The sequence below is a fragment of the Antedon mediterranea genome, chromosome 4 (genome assembly GCF_964355755.1).
Source record: "Antedon mediterranea chromosome 4, ecAntMedi1.1, whole genome shotgun sequence".
In the NCBI taxonomy this organism is placed as follows: Eukaryota; Metazoa; Echinodermata; class Crinoidea; order Comatulida; family Antedonidae; genus Antedon; species Antedon mediterranea.
Genome location: NC_092673.1, coordinates 166,348 through 185,630, shown reverse-complemented (window position 1 = coordinate 185,630; position 19,283 = coordinate 166,348). Strand labels below are relative to the sequence as shown.

General features: G+C 34.3%; 1 protein-coding gene across 2 annotated transcripts in view; it reads right to left on the bottom strand.

Moving 5' to 3' along the window:
- Window positions 1–15,630, bottom strand: part of LOC140047487 (uncharacterized) — a 32,563-nt gene extending 16,933 nt beyond the window's left edge. The window contains exons 1-2 of one of the 2 annotated variants that reach the window (XM_072092528.1): window positions 15,550–15,630; window positions 1,153–1,323 (exon numbers count right to left, since the gene is read on the bottom strand). In XM_072092528.1, coding sequence (XP_071948629.1) covers window positions 1,153–1,320 — 168 coding nt within the window. In that variant the 5' untranslated portion in view covers window positions 1,321–1,323; window positions 15,550–15,630. Of the gene's footprint in view, window positions 1–1,152; window positions 1,324–8,593; window positions 8,762–15,549 lie in introns of those variants that run through there. The other variant, XM_072092527.1, reaches the window with a different exon arrangement.
- Between the last annotated feature and the right edge of the window lie 3,653 nt (window positions 15,631–19,283).

Sequence of the window (19,283 nt, the reverse complement as noted above, 5' to 3'; positions counted from 1 at the left end):
ATATCGAATATCTATCTCCCCTCCCCATCAACGTACACACACCAGATCTCACGTAATGATTTGTATTCTTGAAGTGACAAAGGCGTTAACCTTATTTAGTCCATAGAAATACATTACAGAGCATTGTCTTTTTGTATGGAGTTCATTTATTAGTAAATAAGGAAATTAAGGTCGTTTCCTCTGAAGAAATATCCTTAGAAACTCAATTTCTTATTCACGTATTAACAATACAGACACTTTATCCAACAACTACTTTGCCAAAGGCTTTCTGGAAAAGAAGGAATAACCAACAAATGGGGAATAGACCAAATAAACTGTAAAATGTTTCTACTTTAATAATGTAGTGCTAGCAACATGTTTACCGCGAGGAGAATTCCCGCTTTTACAAGAGTTTTGAATAGTGAAAATGATCTTGTTAGGTGGTGTACTACGAACTATCAATCTGTTACGATCTTTAAATCTCTTCAATAATGGGAGAAAATCCGTTCTTTTCGTTTTTTTATAAAATAAAAGTGATCAATCAATCAATAATAATAATATTAATATTCATGATTTATTCATATTTAGGAAGTGTACCGTAGTATATCATTTTTATCATCCATCATCAAAGATATAAACAAGTATATATGCATTGTCAGAAAGGTTCGAAACTATCAAAAACAATTCAAAATACACGCAATCAATCGCACTGCTTTATATCGTAAAGTGGACAGCATTAAGAGCAGCGTGAAACAACTTACATTTAACAATTAGTAAATGTAACTACCAATTACATTCTACCATGGTTACATTACGAAGCGTTTAACTAAAGTAGGATATAATCAATAAATAATTAAATGGACAATCAGGCGAGATAACTTGTAAATTATAGAAAGACAGACTTCTAAACAACCCAGAATAGAGTAATACTGTAGAGTATTATGCGGTTTGTTACATTAAGAACAAAGCTAAAGGAAAACGAGCTGATTTTGAAAAAAGGTGAATAATGTACTATTTCAACATCGCTTTATACAACTATGATATCACGTAGCCTATTTCAATGGCAACATCGCATTACTAATCTGAAATTTAGTAAGGTAACTTAAGGTACAATATAACATCGCAGTTGTGATGAGACTTTCTTTTTACGCGCGTTTGAATTGTGTTACTCACCTGTGTTTCTGTTGATGGTTGGGTTCTTTTACCGGATTTCCATCTATTAGCTTTATTTACATTGCGATCCCTACCAGTAGTGTGGTGTTGACTTGAGCACATTTGACACAACAATACAATTAGTAAACAAATGAATATTAAAACCCAAGCACTTTGGCTAGATTTCATTTTCTGAAAAAAAAATAAACAAAATGTCTTTCAGATGTTTAGCCTAATTTGTCCTTATCTTGTAAGTTGAAGAACGAGTTTTTCTATGTCTACACTATCAAACTCTATGTGACAAAAAATGTGATGTGCCCATTTACAAATCGAACGTTGAATAAGCAGACAGTACAGTAAGACGTTCAATAGAACAGACAGCAGAATACACGAACGAAATGATTCAATCAATAACACATGTTAAAGATTGTTTTGCTTACAATAACACTCCAGCTTTACTTGTATTACAGCTATAAGTGAAACTGTTATCAGGTCATTTATATTAATCTATCGAGTCATGATTTAATGTTCTGGTAGATAAATAGATTCGTTTTATCCATCGATGCCATTCAGTTTAATCTATTTTTAGCTTATAATTAATACATCCATCAATAACAAGCTAACATCTCTTTAATGAGCTACAATAATTGTGTCAACACTTGGCACGTTAATCTTGTTGTGACACCAGTAACATTGAATGAATAGTGCAAATACAGATCAAGGTCTCGTTTGCCCTTGAATATGGTTACATCACCCATGGAGAAATTAGTTAGGACTAATTTCTCCATGTCTCACCCGAGTCTTCAGCTAAAACAAGAGTGTACCATTTTCTCATGTTCACACAGTATACAATGTAAAATTAAAATGCTTGCTACACATACACATTGGTCTAATGGGTAGATGGTATACAAGTTACCAAATCAGAATTGGTTTACAACATTATACTCAAAAGAAATAGTAGAACACGTCAACCTAGTAAAACATTAATCATATTAATGACATAGTGTACACGTCTCCATTTATGCAATACATTTCGACGTAACACAACCTTAACACATTCATAAAACATTATTGTATATTAGCCCTATATCTACAAAAATACCAGTGCTTGTACAAAGTTTTTATTGGCTTAATTTCCAGACCAAACTATATTTGATATCATTTTTTTATCATACGCTGTGTCATATCAATCGTTATTGTGTGAACGCGGATGAAAATTTTAAATTATAGTTTAAAGAGTGATTGACATGATCTGACTCGACGTTCAATGCACATCAAACAAAATAATTTGACTTTGTGACGTCAGTGGCCTAACGATTATGAGAAATTCAATTGTTATGGTCAATGTAAACATTAAAGTGTATACGTCAAGGAATACAACGTTCAAACCTTGGTAATAAAGGAAATGAGCGTTTTAACGAAGGGGTTGATGACTGATGGGACATCAATGTCAATCCATCCTCTTTGAATATTCTTTCTTCCCCCACCCCTGTTATTACCTTGATTATACAGATATATCTCTATCTTATTGTTTTTATTGATGAAAAAGATATCTAAATTCATTCGTCCCGCCTTTCCTTTTAATGTCAAATACTGTTAAATTACCTTGTATATAATTTTGTGTAGTGTATCTTTATTACAACTCTTTACTTGTTTATATTTATTTTATTTATATTTATATATATTATGTATGCTATTGTAATGTTATGTGAGCGATTGTGCCTGTCATGGATTTCCACAAGGACCAAATAAATCTGAATCTAAATTAGCTATAATGTTGAGACAGACTCGTTATTTTATTATATTCAATCTATTTTTCAGACCTATAGCAAACATTCACTAAACAGATCAACAATATCCTATGCGCGCTTATGTACCGTACCGAACACAATTTTAAGTGACGTATTAAGTGATATTTAAATACCACCTTGTAAAGACAATTTTAAAATGGCTTTCTGAAAAGCTGAAAATAATTTGATAAAAGTTACGGGAAAATTAATGGCAAAATTAAATTAATTTAATCAAATTGAATGAAAGGTATCAAGAGCTTTATTAGTGTGCTCAATATTTATAAATACAATGAATAATAATGACTAAACAGTTTACATAATAGCGAGATAATTCAATAACAAACAACGCAATTTAAAACACTTTAATATTAGATATTCACCATATTTGGACTATTATACCATAATGAGTAAGATGAGAAAGACCTTTAATATCGGTCTTCACTATATTGACTTCTTTTTCAAATTTTTGTTTATACAAAAGGAAAGAATAAGCCTTCACGTTTTCCCTTCCTTGTCACACTGATTAGGACATGATGTACTGTGTATACATGGTGATACAATAACTTATTTTAAATACATTAATAATTGAATAATGAAATCATTGGGTGGATGTAACCAAAATGTATTGAAGTATGGGATTAAAACGAATAAACAACATAATGTTGATCGTTACGTTTACTCTATACGGCATGAGTAAGATGAGAAAGACCTTTAATATAGCTTTCTAACCGACCCATAACATCAACATTATGTCGTTTTAATCCCATACTTCAATACATTTTGGTTACATCCACCCAATTATTTCATTATTCAATTATTAATGTATTTAAAAAAAGTTATTTCTATACTCGACTTGCCGACTCTGCGAGCAGTGGCGTTTACTTTCGTTAAACTGTACGAGGAGAAACACACATGTAATTGGTATATATTTCAACAAGAAGTTGTAAGACACACGTCATCTTAACTGTAATGCTCGTTCCTTCCTAATTAAGCGTACCGTGTGCAATGTTATATCATGTCTCAATTGTTCTCCCTTCGGACAGACAGTAATCTACAATTAAACGATTAAAGACATATAAAACAAACATGAATTATGTATGACAAGTGTGAGAGGCATTATCAAAGTATTAGTTTATGCTTATGCTGCTCACATCACCCACACACATCAAGTAAAAGACGTTTAAAAACCATTATTATATTCAATTTAAAGAAAACTAATTGTAAACTATTTTACTTCACAGGTGTACGTCATTCTATAATTTACAAACTCTGTTGTAAATCTGCACATAAATATTGCTTATGATGATAACTTGACAGAAGACGGGGAGACCACTGATTCTATATATAGCATAATGTTTCTACTATGAAGTTCCAGGAACGCGTCGCCACCACTATAAAGTTTTAAATGTAGAAACATACTAACTGTATTATATGCTATGCTGATTTGCTAATTCCAAAATTGAAAGCGTCACATAGCCTATTTACTTATTCGCATTTTTTCTTACTAAATGGTCTCTGATAGGCCTACATTGAAACAAAATTATCATAAGCCACACTATAGCAATTATGCAACTATATTAGTAGTGAAATGAATGATGAATAGAGTGCATATGGAGTAATATCTAACGAGGTTCTAATCTACGATTAAGAAAAGAATATTATGATAAAAAATATAGAAATAGGCCTATATAACTTTGTATAAAATGCGAGCCGATGAAACAATATAATAATCTGATTATTAATTCACGCAGTGCTTAGAGAGAAGAAGAGAAAGAATAAAAGGGTGATTTGACTTGTTTACAGATTTTTAAAATTGTCTCGTTTCAGAGAAACGCGATGCGCACAAAGTAAACACGCTCCTTATTCGGGTGTCACCGCGATGCGCACAAAGTTAACACGCTCTTATTCGGGTGTCATCGGGATGCGCACAAAGTTAACACGCTCTTTATATTCGGGTGTCACCGCGACGCGATGCGCACAAAGTAAACACGCTCCTTATTCGGGTGTCACCGCGATGCGCACAAAGTTAACACGCTCTTATTCGGGTGTCATCGCGATGCGCACAAAGTTAACACGCTCCTTATATTCGGGTGTCACCGCGATGCGCACAAAGTAAACACGCTCCTTATTCGGGTGTCACCGCGATGCGCACAAAGTTAACACGCTCCTTATTAGGGTGTCATCGCGATGCGCACAAAGTTAACACGCTCCTTATATTCAGGTGTCACTGCCAAGTTGATTGAAGGTTATTAATACAGATAATTGCGTGACTGTTCTTTTTCTCATTAAAAATCTTTTAGGCATTTAATCGTCAAACGAATAATAAGCATGTTATCAAAATCGCCATAACCATAATTGATGACTCTTATGTAATTTGTATAGTAGCCTGGCCCAGGTGTTTTATTTGTAATTGTAAACTAATTCGTTATGTATTATATCATATCACTGTAATTAGTAAAACATGATGAATCTAGAGAGTTTGAAGTGGAATATAAAACATGTGTGTGAAGCATGGAGTTTTTGGTTAGTTGACTTGTTTTCATGGCGTTGTGACTGTACAGTACTTGCCTTGTATAAGGGCAATAAACATCCTAAAAAAAAGAGTTATTTTGTATACCATCAGTAGGCCTACCAATAGTTAATTAATTGGTAATATAATTACGCATGTACCTTAGGAACATTTTAGGTTTAGTAGTGTTCCAGTGGCCAATAATTATTAATGTCAATATAAATATGAACGCAGAAGAAATTACAATCGCATTTTTTTAATGATACAATAACTTTTTTTAATGAAATTAAAACATCAATTTCATATGTTTTCAGACTATACGGTGTTCATTTTTTCTATGAACATTTTCAAAGGACTATAAATACCAAGTTGGACAAACAAGCAATACAAAGAGCCATCATTTAAATGAAATTGATTAATTCCCTTACTTCGCTATTAAGAATAACTATATAGACTACCGTAATACTTCCTGTAAAAAAACTTCTCCCATCAATACGATTATATTCTCATCAATTCTTTATTTTATTTTGATAACAACAATTGAGCGTGGGGTATAATTGTCCTATACAAAGGGAAGGTTTGAGGATAGTCGTCTTCTGAGGACAACGACACAAGGCCTAAGGGATTTTCTTAAGTACAGGTGTCTTTCTCTCATTGATTATGTATTGGTGAAGATAAAACACAAAACACAATCAAAATATTGTTCTATACCAAGTTGAAAGAAACTAAACGATGACCTATAAATAACACACACTTTGATTCTACAAAAATCTCTTAAAAGTAGAATTGCTTTGTGAAATGTAGGTGTCAATATAGAGAATGATTAAGAATAATATGCACATGGCATGTCTTCGCAGAGGTATCAATGTTTTTTTAATTACTATATTATCGTCAAGTGATGGTTGACAGTGTGAAATAAAACCATAACCCATGAAGACATTGTAGTGAGATGAGAATTGATGTTTCTAGTAATATATTTTCTGAATTAGAATAAAAATAGCAGGCACATTCAAACATATTGTTATCTATTTGTTTTGGTAACTAGTAAATAAGTTTGTTGACGAAGAGGGCGCATTAATTATGTCGATTGTAGTGCCGACGACATCTAAGTAGCAATAACATATCATCTTGAGTTTCGTATATAACAGCCTCTTAGGTAATTTCGTATAAAGATTTCTATGTATTCTATAAGCAAATATTTAACCGTTAAATGATATGGTGGCTTTTATGTCAATTTGGAATCAAGCAAAACTGAAAGAACTACTTTATGTGACGGTTGGGCATAGTCACGAAGTAAAATATAGTAGCGATGAGTAGGGTGCAAAAAAACCATAACAATATTACAGTCGAGCGAAATTTAATAGTAACACTTTTTGACTGATGTTCCATAAATGATTCTAGTCCTTGCTCGACGAATACACGGATTTCAAAATGCGAGACAAAAAAAATGTACCGCTACTGACATGAACGAATTAAAACTAACTGAGTCACTAAACTGACCAACTTGTCATAATTTCATAAGTCACTGAAATCCAGTTTTGTTTTTCTTACAAACAGAACAGAAAGCGACATAAAAAAAACACGCCGACTTTAATATTTGAAGGATACAATATTCAGTTTAGCAACTCAGATTAGACTCGATGGATTTCATGTGACCATCATCTAAAAGGAAAATTCCGTATAATAATGGGAGGATTTTTGGCTTAATAAGAGGATTTTCGGCTTAGTGGACATTGAGAGTAGAATTCGCTTAAATTTGTCGACTGATTGACGTTTGATTAAATGCTGTATTTTTGCATCGAAGGCTTACGTTTCATTCTGGTGTTAAAGTAAACCACAGTTCCTCAAACGCGTACAGTAGATATCAAATCCATTATTTACCCAATGGCGCTGAGAGGGAGAAACTTTCAAGTTTTGAACATTTGTTTATGTTTTCACATTTATCTGCTACCCAAATATTTGCTGAACCAGTGCTCAGCGGAAAAATTTAAAAGCTAGGTAAATGCAAAATGAGAAATAAACTAAATAGAGGCCTAATGTTTTACTGAATGGAAATGAAAACTAAACCAAATAAGATTTGTTATTCAAGCTTCTATAAAATTTTGTGTTTTTTATGCAATTTTTATTGATTTTGTTATTTTCATTTCAGTTTCCCAAGTTGGGAGATCTGAATACATTTGAATTATTGAATAAAATGTTCAATTTATTTTTGTTTACTGTAAAATGAATTAATTTATATTTCTGTGTGTCTGATATCGTGAAGTAATGGGTCGTATAGGGTACGGTAATACGAAAAAACAATTAAACAAAAAATATATGATTGTACAATTGAGCTATAAACCTATAAAACGAATGTTTGCATGTATACAGATTAGGAACGGCCAACATTAATTGCACCTATTATCTATACATTTACAGACGTAAAATTGATAGTTAGCATTTTTGTGATTAAAACACCATTATGCAACATTCTATTAGGCCTATAATATCACGGGTCAATCATAATCCAAGGGCAAGGCTGGAAAGTGCGTAAATTATAATTAGGCCTATATTTCTTAGAAACAAGAGTGTCCAACTGCAGGTTGTGAAACAGTTTCAAACGCTCTAAAATGTTATAATAAATTCTCGATTGTTCTAATTTGAATCAATTACTGAACTGAACATAAATGTTTGTTCTCAACAAAGTCTCTTCTTGAATACACAAGAATAATATTGATTATATCAAGACCACTTTATTCATTCATTAAACGCATGTACCTAAATGCATTTAGTAATACTTTTATCAGAACCACCTTATGTAAATCCTGGCACGCGACAAATCTTTTAGTAGTCTTTATTGATGCATCACTACTACATTTAATAATTATATATAGTCAGGTTTAGTATTCGATATGAAATATACGATTACACAATTTCCTAACCGCATAACAGTAAATTATCTTATTTAACTTGAAAGACAAAAATGGTAAATTTCCTTTGACATACATGCCAGTTTTATGACAAATGTTTAGTAATATGCCGAAAAAAGATGCTGATGATCGACGACAGGTATTATACATTTTTGTCTGGAGTTTCTAAGTTTTCTAAGCAATAAAGGTTATTTTGTGATTATCATTTTTAATTAATACCATTAGTGTTCAAAACAACATACAACAGGTCTTACCGTAAATAATTTGAAGTTATAGCAGGCCGAAAGTGATGTTCCCTACTTTCCTCGTCTTTTTCCCTCCTCGCAATAGTTCCAATAAGAAAAACCTTAGAAGACGTTTGTCCACGCTGAACGATCAGGCTTTATTGTGTGTTATATTCATTCATGCTAGCTTAACCTGCGCTCTCTGGATCTAGCGACGTTTACGAAAAAAACACCATGATTTTCCTTGTGTTAAACTGCACATGCGCGAAACAAATATGATTGGTCACTAATATACATGAGCAGCAACATTGTTAATTGTATCATCATACAGGCCCACGGATGACATATACTTTGCTCAAACAAAAATGTTTTAGGAAGTGATGACGTGTTTGTCAGGAGGAGAAACCACGGAATCTGTTTGATTATCTTCATAGATGATTCGAAACATGTTTCGATGTTTTTTCCGACTTGGTAGCCAAATGATTAGGATACGACAAGTGTAGACACACTACCTCGTGTCTCTTATTACTCAATGTTCGTCTGATTATTAGTTTTGAAACCTAGAATATTTTTCATTTCAGACGGTACATTTAGCCATGCCTTTTAATATCGCATTTAAAACTAAATTATTTAGCGGCTTCCAAGTTTATGGAGTAATAATTCTTGGTGGTAATCAAACCGAAATTGTATTGAACGCTGGTTCAAGTGCTGTATAATAAATAAAATGGCATAGTATGCATACATACGCTGGGTCTACATTAAAACAAGATTTTTAAAAACAGAACCAACTTTTGCGGTGGCCGTTAAAATATATCATTCTATTCGTAGAAGTAAACAAAAAGTTAACTCCTAATTTTGTTAATGTTACTAAATATCCCATGGTGATTATGTATATAAACAACTAATGCCTCGTGGATTATACAACAATTAAGATTAATACTTTAAACTTATATTCGAATTACTTTTAACCCGATTCAAATTAAATGTGACGTCATAATCGCATACAATAGTAAAACAATGACGTATCTAATGACAGCACGCCCCCGCCCGCACCCTTAACCCTTTCTCCAAAAACAAACAAAACTATTTTAATTTTGGCTTTAAAAAGCCAAAGAATAAACATGAGAACGTGTTATTGATTTCTAATTACCAACAATATTTGACCTGAAATGATTAGCATATTCTATTGGTATATAAGATATCGTATGTAAGATTTGTAGTTTATTTTGTAATAACTGTGGCGATATTCAATAAACGAATAAATGATACAACATTAAAAAGCGTAGATGAGAGATCCTCCAGGCGTCCTCGTTCTATGAAATAATGATCAAATATAATTATTGTCTGTCTTGCTTTTGTCACCTAACAGTAAGAACTAAACTAAACGTGATTGATTTTTTTTTGTATTGTAAATTGTATCGAGAACTATTTTTACTAATAATGAGCTCACCACTTGAGCAAAATTACTAATGAAACGTTGGAATACATCCGGGTGATCGTCTCGACGACACGACGACAGCTTTCTAAGAGCATCTAGCTTTCCCGCGTGTCCGCTGGGCTTTCCCGCGTGTCCGCTGGGCTTTCCCGCATGTCCGCTGGGCTTTCCCGTATGTCCGCTGGGCTTTCCCGCGTGTCCGCTGGGCTTTCCCGTATGTCCGCTGGGCTTTCCCCCGCGTGTCCGATGGGCTTTCCCGCGTGTCCGCTGGGCTTTCTCGTATGTCCGCTGAATAATATAGCAATAATATTAATACAAATGATAACAATGTCGCAAATGACATTGAATATCTGCTGCTGATGGTTGGGCGTGCGTGTATGATGATAATATATCATTTGTTTCTATAATTTAATACGAAAACATTACGTGGAAACTCAGACAAGATAAACTCGCCAACTCTGTGCCGTTATGCATTAATAATTATGATGTACTAAATGTTGAAACGTCTCAAAAGCTCATCTTTGTACTTGCCTTCTACCCTTCCTATGTCACTCTTAAGCCTGAAAAATCCTACACATTTAATGTTCAAAGAAACCGAACTTCAAACGTATTCAACACAACTAACGACATAATGACGTATGACTGTTATTAATATCAGAATTGGAAAATTTAAATAAACTAAAGACTAATGATTTGATGTGTCAAACATTGACCACACATTAAACTATTGAAAGGAGAAAACGTTATTAATGTACGATAGTTAAGAGGCTAGGAAACGCTTATTAATGTACGATAGTTAAGAGGCTAGGGAACGCTTATTAACGGAAAACCTAAAAGAAGAAGATAACACTTATAACGAAACGCTTACAATATGCTATGAAACACGTAGACGTGAGGCTGTTAACACCATAATATGCTATGAAACACGTAACAGGCTATGAAACACGTAGACGTGAGGCTGTTAACACCATAATAGGTTAAAAAACACGTAGACGTGAGGCTGTTAACACCATAATATGCTATGAAACACGTAGACGGGAGGCTGTTAAAACCATAATAGGCTATGAAACGCGTAGACGTGAGGCTGTTAACACCATATGCTATGAAACACGTAGACGTGAGGCTGTTAACACCATAATAGGTAGACTTGCTCCAAGTCTGTATTTATTGTCTTTTTTATGTCATTCAACACGTCGTCGTTTTGATTTTTGTCTGAAATCCAAACTCAAGTAATACACGTATGAAACGCCATATGTGCAAACACATTAATATTTTTACTAATATTAAGACAAAACTCCGTCTGGAGCCCAGACTACATAATAGGCTATGAAACACGTAGACGTGAGGCTGTTAACATCATAATAGGCCATGAAACACGTAGACGTGAGGCTGTTAACACCATAATATGCTATGAAACACGTAGACGTGAGGCTGTTAACACCATAATAGGCTATGAAACACGTAGATGCGAGGCTGTTAACACCATAATAGGCTATGAAACACGTAGACGTGAGGCTGTTAACAGCATAATAGGCTATGAAACACGTAGACGTGAGGCTGTTAACACCATAATAGGCTATGAAACACGTAGACGTGAGGCTGTTAACACCATAATAGGCTATGAAACACGTAGACGTGAGGCTGTTAACACCATAATAGGCTATGAAACACGTAGACGTGAGGCTGTTAACACCATAATAGGCTATGAAACGCCAGCATGAGAAAACGCGTACAATAAAATGACTGAAATGCCTACAAAAGGATAAAACACAAAGGCTATATGAAACAATATCATTGCGCACGTGTCAAACACTGATAATGATTTGAAAACAATAAAGAATGTAAAAAAAAATGATTTAAATCACTTTTCGTTATTATTAGCAAAAATGATGGATTAATCTCATCAGTTGTTCTGGTTGAGAATGAGCTGAAAGCAGATGATGTAAGCGGTCAAGTGGGGGTAATAATGCCTCGTTTCCTTACTGAAGAGGGAAGTGAAGAGGTTGGCTATAACTGATACAGAATAATTATTGATTGATGGTTCAGGTAAACCTAAATAAAGGTCATATAGTATCACACACATAATAATAATAATAATTAAACATATTTTTCAACAAAAGTGTACTCGAAATCTAGCCCTCCAATTTTACTCGAAAAAAGCATGTTGAATAATGGTTGAATTGTTTCATTATTCAACATAAAGTGCAGTTATTTTGGCTATTAATAGCAATAATAACTGCACTTATTAAACACTAGCTAAACCAGGGCGGGTTTGAAAATTAGTTTAAAGCCTTCTCAGTACATGACACCCGACGCCAGTAGGCCTACTTCCCTATATACTCACCAACCCCCACCCCTCTTCAATAAAACCCCACACTCTTTTAAAAAAAAAATTCTTTCCAGTACAAATTCAATTCAACTTCAAATTGAGAGGGTATACATAGCTACGATAGGCCTATGGTTTAAGTACGTTGTAAACTGTGTAAATAAATAGGTTTCATATTGGCTGATAATTAAAATATCTAATTTTGTAACTGCGGCCCCCTAGCCTTCTTTCTCCTCTCACCATCCAAGCCACAATCAACAAACCTTAACTCCTCCCCTGGACAGTTCAAATGTAGTAACTTTTCCTATTAGAATTCCAATCATATAGGCTACTTCATTACGCCAGCATTTTCGGTCCTCCTCCTTCCACTTCAAACACACCCCAGATACTGGGTGACGTGTTTAAGAAGGTTCCAATAAAAATTATGTTAGCCATCACTCCCAACCCATAATCCCTCAGAGGTAGTTTTCATAAGTTGTTTAAAACATTCCCAATACAGTTTCGGTCTTGGTGATAGGCCTACATCTCCACCCCAAACTCCCAGCCCCTTTCCAGGGATAATTAAAATACTTTAACATTTTCCAACCACAATTGCGATCATTTTGATACCCCATGGTTACATGCAGAAACAGAAATTTGAAAAAACGAACAAACAGCGAAAGTGGGCCATTTTGACCATGCATTGTGGCCCCTAACTTGGATCCTAGATGGCGGATGATGTTCAAATATAGTAGTAGAACACAGTAACAGTAAAGAACGTGTATATGTTGAGACAGGAATGGATGTCTGTAATGAGACAATCCAAGAGACCGATACGTAGCTGGATATGGTTAAAGTACTTTGCTAAATGTATAAATGAATAGGTGTCATATTGGTTAATGATTCAAATATGTATATCTATATCTATATTTCCCCAAACGCCTTCCTGAGGATAATTCAAATACTGTAAAACATTTGTAGTATAATTTTACAATTCGATAGCCTACAACCCCGAGCCCAAGCAAAAATGACATCACAAACCACCCCATCCCCCTCCCAACCCTCCCACAAAAACCCCAGGACTCGGGGAATTTTTGTAATGTAGTTTAAAACCTTCCCGGTACAATTGCGATCATTTTGATACTGTAAAACATTTGTAGTATAATTTTACAATTCGATAGCCTACAACCCCGAGCCCAAGCAAAAATGACATCACAAACACCCCATCCCCCTCCCAACCCTCCCACAAAAACCCCAGGACTCGGGGAATTTTTGTAATGTAGTTTAAAACCTTCCCGGTACAATTTCGATCATTTTGATACCCCATATGTATGGTTACATGCAGAAACAGAAATTTGTATAATGAACAAACATCGAAAGTGGGGAAAAGTGGGCCATTTTGACCACATTTTGGTCCCTAACTTGAATCCTAGGTGGCGGATGATGTTGAAATATAGCTTAGAACATTCCCGGTACAATTGCGGTCATTTTGATACCCCATATGTAAGATTATGTGCAGTAACAACATTTTGTATAACGAACAAACAAACAAACAAACAGACAAACTCTCTCACTTATAATATAGACTAGCAATTATACCCGCCCCAGGGCGGGTTTCAAAATTAGTTTACAGCCTTCTCAGTATATAACAACCGACGCCAGTATCTGTCTATACTCACCAACCTCCACCCCTCTTCAATAACACCCCATACTCTTTCTTAAAAACAAATTCTTCCCAGTGATGGACAAATTCAATTCAACCTAAGCTTCGAATTGAGAGGAGTATGCATAGCTACGATGAGTCTAATAATGGTTGAAGTACGTTGTAAATTGTGTAAATAAATAGGTGTCATATTGGCTGATAATTAAAATATGTAATTTAGATACTGCGGTCCCCCAGCCTTCTTTCTCCTTTCACCACCCCAGCCACCATCAACAAACCTTAACTCCTCCCCTGGACAGTTCAAATTTAGTAACTTTTCCTAGTACAATCCAATCGGGCTACTTCATTACGCTAGTATTGTCGCTCCTCCTCCCCCTACAAACACACCCCAGATACACTGGGTGATGTGTTGAAGCCGGTTCCAGTACAAATTATGTTATTATCACTCCCAACCCATAATCCCTCAGTGGCAGTTTTCAAATGTAGTTTAAAACATTCCAAATACAGTTTCGGTCATTGTGATAGGCCTACATCCCCACCCCAAATTCCCATCCGCTTCCCAGGGATGATTAAATACTTTAACATTTTCCAACCACAATTCTGGTGTAAGCAAAATCCCCACTATCCCCTGAACCCAAACTCCCGAACCCTATCTTCCAACCCCACTGGGTCTGTAATGAGACAATCCAAGAGACCGATACATAGCTGGATATGGTTAAAGTACTTTGCTAAATGTGTAATTGAATAGGTGTCATATTGGTTAATGAATAAAATATGTAAATCTATATACGCCTTGCTGAGGATAATTAAAATACTGTAAAACTTTTGTAGTATAATTTTACAATTCGATAGCCTACAACCCCGAGCCCTAGCAAAAAATGACATCACAAACCACCACACCACCCCCCGCCCCCACCCCTCCCACAAAAACCCCAGGAGTCGGGGGAATTTTTTTAAATGTAGTTTAAAACCTTCCGCGTACAATTGCCATCATTTTGATACCCCATACGTATGGTTACGTGCAGAAACGGAAATTTGTATAACGAACAAACATCGAAAGTGGGGGTTTTGACCACATTTTGGTCCCTAACATGAATCCTAGGTGGCGGATGATGTTGAAATATAGCTTAGAACATTCCCGGTACAATTGCGGTCATTTTGATACCCCATATGTAAGATTACGTGCAGTAACAAAAATTTGTATAACGAACAAACAGACAAACAAACAAACAAACAGACAGACAAACAGACAAACTCTCTCACTTATAATATAGATTAATAGGCCTGTTTTACGTTTGCCGTCTGTTTTCTTGCAGTATTCGTTGTAGGTCGCGTATTAACCATTCATTTTCTCTTACCATTCCAAAATGTGTTATCATTGACTTTTTAATAGGACTCTAATACTCCTAGGTTATGAATATTATCCCAGACAATATGTACATTTGGCTAAGAAAAATCAATGCACTTGATTATTTAATAATGTGAAATCGATTATTGTTCACAGCTATTAATTGATATTTTGGTAAGTCATTAAGTGCTATTTGAAATGTCGTAGGCCTAAGTGTTCTAACGAACCTTCTTACCTCCTGTAATATCCGTGATACAACGTAGAATTGAAGTCGTGCCGTTATCCATTAATCATCGCCGCCTACCACCAAATCAACAATTAGTTGAGTTGATTGCTTATGAGGATGGTTGTAAAGAAACACAATTACGTCTGACACTATACCACAGTAACTGTAAATATAACAAGTGGTTTTAAGAACGAACGGATATTACAACTTGACTTGTACGAAGTTTAAAATGATTATAAATATCTTTACATTCACATGACGGAATAAGAAATGGACTCTAACTCACCGGGGGGACATACCATTCAAATTCATTTTGGCGCCATTTTTTTTTGCATAACATCCATCTCCAACATTCTCATTATTCTACGTCAATTTGAAAAACAAATTAATAAATTATCTAAATGCAAAGAATGTTGAAATTGATTTATGTCGAACTTAGTTGCCCATCACAGCGTGTTGTTCGGACCCTGGATATCCGCAGACACACTGTGGTATAACTAGGACCCTGGATATCCGCAGACACACTGTGGTATAACAAGGTAGCCAACATTTAAAAGTATTTATAATGAGTGTGACCTAGTTATTAAGATATGTATTTGCTTAACATAATGCAACGAGTCATAAATATCACTATACCATTTAATTCATTGCAGGCATCCTTTAGGTCTACATGTAGTCGCAAATATTCATCCGTTTTTTATTTCTAAATATATATTTGATAATTCATATCAGATGTTTGGAATCCTAACGGTTTAAAATAATATATTATAAAAAAATATTATTAGTTAAAATTAAACCTACCAACCTTTTTAATACTTAAGTTGCCATAATTATTTTGTTTTTGTCATGTACGGTAGTCAGTGTTTAAAGTGGCTAAACTGAGTGTACGAGCTTTACTCTTATTTGACATCCATTCATTTAATCATTACTTTGCAAAAGAGAGGTAAATACTACAACTTAAATTTTGTGAATCTAATGAGAGATTGATCAACCAATGGTTCATTCAATCATCATTCAATAATCGGTCAATTATCAATATTATGCATATGTTTGTTCGTCAGTAAACAAATACATACATATATCATTTAACAAATGAAACTGTCAATCAATAACCGTCATGACAACAAATAAGTTCAGTAAAATCGATCAATAATTTCTTTCCCACACAATATGTTACAGTAAAGATGACTACACCCGATAGATAGATCTTGTAACGCTTCTCATTCCCTACTAAAACTTCTTGCAAATTAATCCGTCCCGCTATGAACGAGTTAAATGTTCAATACAAGCACTTTAATTACAACATTAACGGTATAATCCGTTTAACGACGACGGTCAGGTAAGTCACATTTTCATCTCTTTCGGTCTTATTTAGCATTTTACAGAAATATAGCAATTCATAAAGAGAATATTGTGCATCGTAATCTCTCATTTATAGCTATGAAATATTCATTTAATTTAGGTTAAATTAGTTTTGGAATTTAGTCGTGTTTAACAAACTTTTGGATACCAATCCCACGCAGTAAAATCAAATAATGTCGAAAAATACTAATGGTGGAAATTGACGACGATAACGGAAAAGATGACGAATCACAGTTTTATTATCGAAATTGTGTTCGTTCCTAGTGACATCTTTGCTATACGAGTGACACGACGTATAGTACATCACTGAATATTCAGCATCTGTCTTCGTTCGTAGTGACATCTTTGCTACGAGTGACATGACGTACAGTACATCACTGAATATTCAGCATCTGTGTGAGTTCGTAGTGACATCTTTGCTACGAGTGACATGACGTATAGTACATCACTGAATATTCCAGCATCTGTGTGAGTTCGTAGTGACATCTTTGCTACGAGTGACACGACGTACAGTACATCACTGAATATTCAGCATCTGTGTTAGTTCGTAGTGACATCTTTGCTACGAGTGACACGACGTACAGTACATCACTGAATATTCAGCATCTGTCTTCGTTCGCAGTACATCTTTGCTACGAGTGACACGACGTACAGTACATCACTGAATATTCAGCATCTGTCTTCGTTCGTAGTGACATCTTTGCTCGACGAGTGACATGACGTACAGTACATCACTGAATATTCAGCATCTGTCTTCGTTCGTAGTGACATCTTTGCTACGAGTGACATGACGTACAGTACATCACTGAATATTCAGCATCTGTGTTCGTTCGTAGTGACATCTTTGCTACGAGTGACACGACGTACGTACATCACTGAATATTCAGCATCTGTCTTCGTTCGTAGTGACATCTTTGCTACGAGTGACACGACGTACAGTACATCACTGAATATTCCAGCATCTGTGTTAGTTCGTAGTGACATCTTTGCTCGACGAGTGACATGACGTACAGTACATCACTGAATATTCAGCATCTGTGTTCGTTCGTAGTGACATCTTTGCTACGAGTGACATGACGTACAGTACATCACTGAATATTCAGCATCTGTGTTCGTACGTAGTGACATCTTTGCTACGAGTGACATGACGTACAGTACATCACTGAATATTCAGCATCTGTCTTCGTTCGTAGTGTAATCTTTGCTACGAGTGACATGACGTACAGTACATCACTGAATATTCAGCATCTGTGGTTTCCCATCAATAAATGCTTCTGATTATTGACTTACTTTTTATGGGTTTATGACAAGGCATCCATCAGACAATGTTGGTAATGGTTCGTTGGGAGTTTTTCACTCTTTTTCTTGGGTATGAATATGTGTCATGACAATAATAATAATAATAATAACAAACAAACAAATGAAACAAATTAGCAATCAACTAACAAAATTCAAAATCTAAAATACAAAATCAACTCAACAATAGTTGTAAATCATATATTACCTATAATATAATATACTCTTTGGTTTATAATAATAACAATAAATGAAAACTTGTACCGGTATAGCGCCGGCGCTTTGTGTATTAGCAACGTGAGTATACATCAGCGAATAGCGACGTCTTCGAGTTGGTCTTGAAACTGTTCAGACTAGTTATTAGTAATTAAATAATAATAATAATTTAATAAATTTTGTTTTAATAAAAACCAAGTATATATATTCTAAACAATTTAATGCCTCCTCTTACTTTTACGTCTTATATAACATGTATTACAATTTAGTCGTAATAATGGAACAACGTTTCTATTTACAAAGTCAAGCTACTAGGGTATTTCTGTAGATGTTGTCCACGTCTTAAATCAAAATTGTACTTTTCTTAATTGATATTTCACGACAAAATTAACGTCACTAAGTACATGCTAAATAAGTCAATATAATAATATTAGGATTATGATTATTATTAACCGTCCATTACTCAATATAATAATATTAGGATTATGATTATTATTAACCGTCCATTACTCAATATAATAATATTAGGATTATGATTATTATTAACCGTCCATTACTCAATATAATAATATTAGGATTATGATTATTATTAACCGTCCATTACTCAATATAATAATATTAGGATTATGATTATTATTAACCGTCCATTACTCAATATAATAATATTAGGATTATGATTATTATTAACCGTCCATTACTCAATATAATAATATTAGGATTATGATTATTATTAACCGTCCATTACTCAATATAATAATATTAGGATTATGATTATTATTAACCGTCCATTACTCAATATAATAATATTAGGATTATGATTATTATTAACCGTCCATTACTCAATATAATAATATTAGGATTATGATTAT